The sequence below is a fragment of the Dioscorea cayenensis genome, chromosome 12 (assembly GCF_009730915.1).
Source record: "Dioscorea cayenensis subsp. rotundata cultivar TDr96_F1 chromosome 12, TDr96_F1_v2_PseudoChromosome.rev07_lg8_w22 25.fasta, whole genome shotgun sequence".
Taxonomy (NCBI): Eukaryota; Viridiplantae; Streptophyta; class Magnoliopsida; order Dioscoreales; family Dioscoreaceae; genus Dioscorea; species Dioscorea cayenensis.
The window spans coordinates 20807535-20815992 of NC_052482.1; the positions used below are offsets into that span (position 1 = coordinate 20807535).

The following is an 8458-nucleotide window of genomic DNA, read 5'->3' on the forward strand; positions in this document are numbered from 1 at the left end:
TGTAGTTTGTTGCAATTCCCTGATCCGCCTGACTCGATGACAACGCTTTGGGACTCTTGGAGGAGGTCCTTGCGTCAGGCCCAGAGGGGCGTTGGTGATCTGATGGTGAAAGCAATTGTGTGGAATGTTTGGCTTGCTAGAAATGACTGTGTGTTTAATGCCAATGTATTGCCATCACAGGATATTATTTTGAAAATTGATCGCATGTTATTGCTTTGGTGTTCTTCAGACACGGACAATGATCAAGGAAGACTGGATGACTCCTTGAGGTGCATTCGTCGCAGCTTAGAGTTCCCGGGGCCGAGGGTGGAGGAGCTCAGTGTGGTTGATCCGATCGGTGGTGAGGAGTAGCTTTTTGTCTTATTTTGGGTTAGGAGGAGACCCGTTGTTCCTCCATTTATGTTCTTTTGCTTTTGTTTCCACATCTAGTGGAAGGTGTTTTCCTTTATTGTAACCTTGGTTCTTTTAATTAATGTTGTGGTTTATCCACCTTTTCAAAAAAAAAAAAAGTGGATGAACCACATTTATTAAAATAAGAAAGAACCAATACAAAAGGGGGCAAAGATGGAGCCGAGACTCTACAAAAGAACCACAAGGAGTGGTGAACATGGACTAAAACAACAAAGAACAATAAGGAAGAAAAACACGAAAACAACCCCTATAGGAAAAGGATCCCAAAGGGGTACAACATCCGGAAGATTAGATCTCGTCTGAACTGGGGGGGCGTTCCAAAGGTGCCTCTTGCTCCGCATTACTAGCAGACAGAAACTCAAGGCTACGCTTGACTTTTGCTAGTGGTTCCTCAATCTTTACCTTCTTAGTTTCTGGAGAAGCAGAAAACCACAAAAGAACCAAAAACAAAAAAAACAAAAACAAAAAAAACAAAAAACCATGTTGATAAATAGAGTTTGGCAACATTGTTTGGATCTTAGCAAACAATTTTTTTTTACACTGATGAGACATCAATTTAATATGTCTCTAATTAATTAATTTTGGCAAGAGTTTGCGGCTGGACCTGAAAAAGTTCATAGTGAGACATGTGATTATTTTTCATTGGCTCCATCCCTCTTTTTAGGATTTGTTTAGAAATTTTAAGCCAATAAATCATACTTAAAGGTAGAGTATTACAGTTTAAATCGAATTTATATTAACCTCTCTTGTAAGCGAATTTTATAAATTTAAAAATATTTTAGAATATTATTATGATGAAATGATTCTGACAAATAAATCATGACGATTGAACTTAATTTTTTGTTCATTATCTTTTGTTATTTCTTTTGACTCTCGTGCTTTAAATTATTTTAATTTTATATCGGAATGAATATACTAAATTAAACATATCTTACTAGACCATATAAAAGAAGCAAGTGGATCAATTATATACTACACATGCTAATCAATAAACTATACAGTTTCGCCATGATCATTATCTTTATGACTAATCACAAGTGTTAAAACCTTTTTTTGAAAAACAAACAAATAAAATCTTGAGCACTAAAGATAATTGCTTGGTGGTGTAATATTTGTACCACAAAATCTTTAGACTTCAACCTTTGTTTTGATGCCACAATTGAAACAAAAGCCTATTGAAATCCCACTCACTCTCACTCACATCAAAGGGTCAAAACATAAAAGAGAATATTTTTGCACTCCATTTCAAAAACTCTCATTCTCTCTTGTGCTTCTCATTCCAAATCAAGAATCAAATGAGGAAAGAGAAAAAAAAAAAAAAAGGTTTATTGCTCCTCCCACTCAGTGTTTCTAGTGCTTGTACTATTTTGCATGTTGACCTTATTCCATGAAACTCAACTTGATGTTTTATGCACTGCTTGCTTATCTTTGAGATGTGGACTTATTTAACTCTAAAAAGGACAAGTCTTCTACTTGATAAGAATGGTACATTTTCTTCAAGTTATTAGATGAGTGTTAGAATCATTGAAGACATTTGAAATACAATGCAAAGCAATGTAATGTTTTCTTTTCTTCATCTTTGTTGAGACTATGATTAATGAGAATTGAATTGATTGGGTGGAAATCTAGGACCTCACAAAGTCTTTAAAAGGCTTCAATATATATACAAAGTCTTACATGATAGACTATAACAGTCATCTCAAAGGCTGGTGGCCTAATTGATTGTAATCCTCTGTTCTTTATGGAGGCCTTTTCTACTCTTCCAATCATTCATGCCACTTATTTTTTTTTTTTAATGTCTCTTCTCAAACCATAAACACATCAATGCTTGTTTAATTTGAAACACTAATTAAAGACTATTTTCATCAAATACAATAGATAAATAATAGGCTTTTAATGAGGAAAAGATCAAGTGGTTCTTTATGATCATTTCATACTTATTTCTTGGTTGATTTTCATAATATTATTATAAGTGAATTTATAACTATTTTCATCTAATGAGATCTTTAACAAAGAAAAAGAAAAAGTAATCAATCAAAAGAAAGGTTGACATTTTTTTCTTCAAAACAATGTATTCTTTCTTAATCTAATGATAAACAAACCGCCCCCTCATGTTGATAGATCTCAAGATATCATTAAATATAACTCTTAATGAATTTATTAGGCCATATCATTTGCCACGTCATCCTCAAGTGGGACCTACATCTCTAACTCCTACCCTTTAAACACCACAAATCCCACTCTCTCATGCTTTCATACATACATCCTACTACAAACCCAAAAACACAAGAACAAGAAGAACAAGTAGAACAAGAAGAACTTCAACCATGAACATGAACCATCACCACCAAATCTATTCCTATTCAACTGCACCCAAAGATGACTCCCCTGATCTCTTAATCTCCAACACCTTCAATACTCCTCTCCCACCTTCTTTCAAACATCATCCCTTCTCCTCCTCCTCTTCTTCATCCTCTGATTTCATTGATTCCTCTTTGAGGCATTCTTTCAGTGCTGAAGACATTCAGGTACTTACATACATGCATCTATATCTATTTGATTAATATATCCTATCAATATATATATACATATATATATACTTCTCCAACTAACTTAACTAACTTCTCTTGAACAAAGCTCATGAATGGCATGCAATCATTGAGTGACAATGGTGGCCAAGATGGCAACGCCATCTTCGGTAAAGTAGGCCGATACAGCGCCGAAGAACGGAAAGAGAGGATTGAAAGATATCGTAGCAAGCGTAACCAGAGGAATTTCCAAAAGAAGATCACTGTACTTCATTTTGCTTGTCTTTCTTAGATATATAAATAGAAATATACAAAGATAGTATACTAACATGATTAACAGTATGCATGTAGGAAAACATTAGCCGATAGCCGGCCTCGAGTAAGAGGCCGGTTTGCAAGAAATGGAGAGACGGAGACAGAGACAGAGGCCGAGACGGAGAGCAATATCGATAATGGTTATGCTTATGTCTATGATTATGGTTATGGTTATGGATATGGTTCTTCTAGTGTGAATTACGATAATGGAGATGGCAATGGTGAGTATTTTTGGAGGCCGGAGAATACAGTGGTGAAAGAAGAGATCGAAACAGATGATCGTCGTCGATATGATGAAGATGATAGCATGTGGACAAGCTTTCTTGACGAGTTCTCCATGAACCTTCCTTCCTAAAGAGAAAGCATAAAGATGTCATGGTTGTAGTTGTAGTTTGAGATCTTTTTTTCTCTGCTTTCTTGTGACAAGTTTGTTATCTTTTTTTCACCGCATGTTTTCCGTGAACATCAAACTCAAGCTCTGATACCATATTAGATTTCGGCTTTTAGTTTAAAGGAGAGTGGTTTAAAAAACAGAAGAATCATATGTATTTACGATTATATCTCTCCATACTAATTTGATAAGATTATAAAAAAAATTAAAAAGAAACATAAACAAGTTTTCACCTAATGTGAGTAAATTGGGCATGCCTTGGTGAATGATGGCTCCCAGAAGTTGGGAATGTTTAAGGGTGTGTGATTGTTATTGAGACAAGGATTAACTCCACTAATTTGTATTATATTTAGAGTTAATAAAAATTAGATGCACTTAATGAGAAAGAATCTGCAATAGATTTATTTATTAAGCAAGACTTGATTATCTTACAATATAGTATGCAATCCTTGATTGATACTCAATAATATGAATGTTCTCATAATTGTGCACACTAAAGAGCTCAATTTCATCAGCAAAAAGCTTTCCATTTGGTTTGTATTGCTTTTATAAAAATGGAAAGGTTGAACAGCTCATAAGATTAAAAAGAGAGAATCCAATGAGGTGTTAATGAAAATCAAGATTTATATATATTTATATACACAGAAAGGTATACACACTCTTAGAGTGAAGCTGAAAAAAATATCCAAGCAAGTGCTGAGTGAAAAATAATATAAGAACATTCTATGGAGCACTAATAAAGTTTCTCTGATGAAAGATGCTCACATCTTGGATTAGAGCAACCAAAATAAGAGTTTCTAGTGCTTTCAAGGGATCTCTTGAATTGTGATGAGACAAAAGAACAACATATGATTAGAATGAGTTGATTGGGTTTAGCTCTCTTTTATTTGAGCTTTTTGACTAAAGTGAAAGGCCAAGTGCAAAGAACTTTGGGTGGTTTTTTTCTTTTTAATTTTTTTTCAAATTGGTCATGATATCAATCAATGTAATCTTGGATGATAAGAATATATTTTTAATATATATCTATTATTGAATCTCTTGTCATGGTATTCTTAGTGTTGTTAAAATAACTAGTTTTTAATCTTAGTCTAACCCCTCGTGGACATTTGATCTAAATGGAATAATATAAAGTTGATTCAAATGTCACTTTCCTTTGTAAATGCTGTGTCAATTTAGCTATTGATGTGTAATTAACATGCTTTGTAGGGGCATATATGCAAAGAACATCAAAAGTGTTTTACCTTTCGGTAAAACATACCTGTATTAATTTCATTATTCATTTCACTAGAATAACAAGAAAGGGCCAAACAAAATCAAGTACTAATAGAATGGAATTTACAGTTAGCTATGACTGTTTTGGTAAAAAAAAATTACTATGATGTGTTATAGGCCATTGCCTAACAGTTTGGTGTTGATGTAAAAAACCTAAAAGAACAAAGAACTGGAACAGAAATTAATCATCGTCTTTCTTCCGCTTCCGATAAATTTCTTCAGTTTCTTTTGCCTTCTTGAGATAAGTATCCACCAACTTCTCAATATTTGGGACATTGTAATTCTGAGCAATGTAAATGCCACAACCAGTTCCAAAAAGAAATAAGAAACTGCTCCTGATTAGTCCCATTTTCAGATACCTTGCAATTAAGTGAACAATAGAGTTCCTGAGGATTTGACATTATAAACAAAGCAGAATCAAACACTTATGTACACAAAACAATAGTACATTACATAATAAAAAATATTGGAATTTGCAAGGCAGAAGTCAGATATCAACTAACCGATAGGTATATAAAGCAAGCGGCAAACAGGCAGATATGAATCTTAAGAATTCTACATGACAATTATATTTTATATTGCCGATACCTCTCACATAATAAAAATAATGGGATTTGCTAAGCAAAAGACAGACATCAATCTTCAAATAGGTATATAAAGCAAGCACACAGGCAGATAGGAATTTTAAGAATTCTACATGACTGTTATATTCTAGATTGCTGGCATCTTTCATATAATAAAAATAATGGAATTTGCTAAGCAAAAGACGGACATCAATTTTCAAATAGGTATATAAAGCAAGCAAACAGTCAGATAGGAATTTTAAGAATTCTACGTGACAATTATGTTCTAAATTGCTGGCACCTTTTGATGCCAGAAACCTATTTTAAAAACCTCAAAAGCTATGCATCTCCAAGTTGACAGTAAATGAATGATTAGAACTCATTAAAGTGGCTCAGTGGAAACATTACTTTCAGATACACTGTATGACTAATAACTAAGTAAGTTGGAACATTAATTTGATCTTGTAATTAATGCAAATAATCAAGAGGGCAAGAGAAGCTTCTGAATATACTCAAAGAAAAAAATCACAAGGAGTAACACCGTAAGGAAAGTTAAAATTCACTAAAACAAAGACAATAAAAACACAGGATATAAGCAGGAAACTAATTTTGCAAAGATATCGAAAATATCCTTGGGAATATGAACTGTTAACAACTCAATATGCTACACTGATGTGAAAAAAAAAATCATTTGACTAAGCACCGAACATTTATATGTATAATCCCATCCTAAATTGCCACTCTTGGTCAAAAATCATAACAATATATTTGATAATGGTCTTAAATCACTACTTAGGATCTAATGGCCTTAAATAAAATTGTATTCATAATAAATCAGGCTCATACTCAACTATAGTGCACCAGATATGATATAATTAAAACCAAATACACATCCTTCATCAGGAATCCAGTATGATATCTGGTTGAAATTCTTATATATTTGATTTCCAATTCATTGCCCTAATCTTGCTTCCCTATTCTTCAATGACTGAACCAAACAAAACCCAAAGTTCTAACAAAGGTAAAGCCAAAATTCACCTGCAATTTTCAGGACATGAACAAAAACAAATCAAACGCACATCCTCGTGAGAAAACTCAATTGAAAGATTTTCCCAAAAAAAAACGCTTTTGTGATATTCCATCATATTTGCTCTCCAATTCGATGCCCTAATCTTTCAATCAAATGAATTTACACCAAAATCAAACAATCTTATAACAATCAACCTTGATTCAACATCCAGAATTCCAAATAACAAAAAAAATTCTAATTCAACAATCAAAAACACTAGAAGCCAAACAATCATATATCTTCAAACTAAAACCAAAAGAATTCATCACAAGACACACAAAAAGAGTGATTCGAGAAGGGATACCAAGAGAGAGAGCGAGAGAGGAAGCTGGAATTAGGGTTTCGTTTCGTTCCGGCGAGCGAGCGAGCTCTTCCGATCGTCGTATATAAATTTTTTTGTTTTTATTAAAAGAAAAAGAAAAAGTCTCTTTGATTTTATTATCGGGTCGGGTTTGTGATATAGTACCCGGATCCGCTTCGTTTAGCTTGCTGGTCAAGCAAGCAGCAAGCCTAATCCAAACCGTTTAAAATCTTATTTTCAAACCCGAATCCGAACCGCAAATTTGGTGTTTTAAAATTTTAAAATAACAAGGAAAATAGAGAATTTTTTTTTTATAAATGTTAATAAATCACTAATTCAACAAGAAAAACAATATAAAGACGACAAACACCAAAACCAAATAAGGAAATAATAAGGATGTCACATTATATTTAAGGGAAAAATACAAAAAAAAAAGAACAAAATAAGAAAAAACACTAAGAGTCACTAGGGATGAAGAGGGAAAGCTAAAGTGACAAAAGATATAGAAAACAAAATTTCAAATAGCTGGGTTAGAGTATAACTTTGTGAAGTTGAAATGATCAACTCTCCTAGCACATAGATCACTTGATGCGGAAATAATGCAACAAAAGGGATGTGACCCACCACCGATCGAAGTCCACGAACGGATACAGGATCTGTCAACTCATCACTCTTCGGATCTACCCAAAGAGATACAGAGTTGAGAGTTCTTCTCAATGGCCTGCACAAGCTCAGAGAAAAGAACCAAGAAAAAATGGGGGCACAACCTCCAACTCTCCAGCCAAACATTAGTCGCCCTTCTTTTGGCACCCAATTCAAGTATATAAATATAACTCTTGGAACAACCCTCCAAGAATAGGAAAATTTAAAGATAAACAGAGGTATTAAACTAACAAACACTTAAGAGATAATTAAGACTAAAAGAGAAGCTGCAGAAATAGAAAGAAAATGATTTTCTAGAAACCAGTCAACTTGATAGGTCTTTAGTCTAGCAGCTATAACTCCTTCTAGGAACATCCAATTAATATAAAATTTGTTGGGTTGGAAACTAGACTTCATTAGCTTTCCAACCATAATTATATGCATCTTTTGGACAACAAGTTGCTACAGTTTTCACGAAGAGTTTCACCTAGCTAGGTGTTCTTATGAAAATTCTTCAATGTCCAATTGCTTAACACTTGGTCTGGTTTGTTCTACTCCTGCATCAAGCCTTGCTTGCTTTGCTCCTGCATCAAGTCTTGCTTGCTTTGCTCCTGCATCAAAAGGTCCTATAAACTCAAAACTCTTTTGGATGGTCGGGAGTGCCTCTTTAAATGTGGTCTTTCGAAAATCTGGAGTTAAATTTATCAAAGTAATGAGTATGATCAATTTTATACATTAATAAAAATAAGATGCTGATGCCATGTATGAGAAAATGTGATTATTCCATTCTAGCCAGATATTTGTCAGTAAAAATTATTTTTAATGGACTATTTATTTTTTATTTTAATTATTATTATTATTATTATTATTATTATTATTATTATTATTATTATAAAATCAAACTAACTAAATCAAATTTCCCAAGTCAATCCCAGTGCTTTTAAAAGTGTAGCACTCAAGGGGATG

General features: G+C 33.4%; 2 protein-coding genes across 3 annotated transcripts; one reads left to right on the top strand and one right to left on the bottom strand.

Moving 5' to 3' along the window:
* The first annotated feature begins 2686 nt into the window (after nucleotides 1-2686).
* Nucleotides 2687-3892, top strand: LOC120273999 (zinc finger protein CONSTANS-LIKE 5-like). Its single transcript, XM_039280746.1, has 3 exons — nucleotides 2687-2939; nucleotides 3049-3204; nucleotides 3280-3892. Exons 1-3 carry the CDS (start codon nucleotides 2739-2741, stop codon nucleotides 3607-3609), a joined length of 687 nt encoding a protein of 228 aa, XP_039136680.1. The 5' UTR covers nucleotides 2687-2738; the 3' UTR covers nucleotides 3610-3892.
* A 979-nt stretch (nucleotides 3893-4871) lies between these two features.
* LOC120273643 lies at nucleotides 4872-6934 on the bottom strand. Of its 2 annotated transcripts, none has more exons than XM_039280318.1 (2): nucleotides 6854-6934; nucleotides 4872-5303 (listed from the first exon to the last, which is right to left on the bottom strand). In XM_039280318.1, the coding sequence occupies exon 2, from the start codon at nucleotides 5264-5266 to the stop codon at nucleotides 5099-5101; it is 168 nt and encodes a 55-aa protein (XP_039136252.1). In that variant the 5' UTR covers nucleotides 5267-5303; nucleotides 6854-6934; the 3' UTR covers nucleotides 4872-5098. The 2 variants fall into 2 exon arrangements, with proteins under 2 accessions (XP_039136252.1, XP_039136254.1); XM_039280320.1 differs by having other exon boundaries at nucleotides 4872-5276; nucleotides 6854-6926.
* Between the last annotated feature and the right edge of the window lie 1524 nt (nucleotides 6935-8458).

What these genes read in the sequence shown, in the direction of transcription:
- LOC120273999 (XM_039280746.1), top strand. Translation starts at nt 2,739, where the DNA reads ATGAACATGAACCATCACCACCAAATCTATTCCTATTCAACTGCACCC. An exon ending in TCAGTGCTGAAGACATTCAG is followed by an intron (nt 2,940 to 3,048) that starts GTACTTACATAC and finishes TCTTGAACAAAG; the next exon opens with CTCATGAATGGCATGCAATC. An exon ending in ATTTCCAAAAGAAGATCACT is followed by an intron (nt 3,205 to 3,279) that starts GTACTTCATTTT and finishes CATGATTAACAG; the next exon opens with TATGCATGTAGGAAAACATT.
- LOC120273643 (XM_039280318.1), bottom strand. Translation starts at nt 5,266, where the DNA reads ATGGGACTAATCAGGAGCAGTTTCTTATTTCTTTTTGGAACTGGTTGT.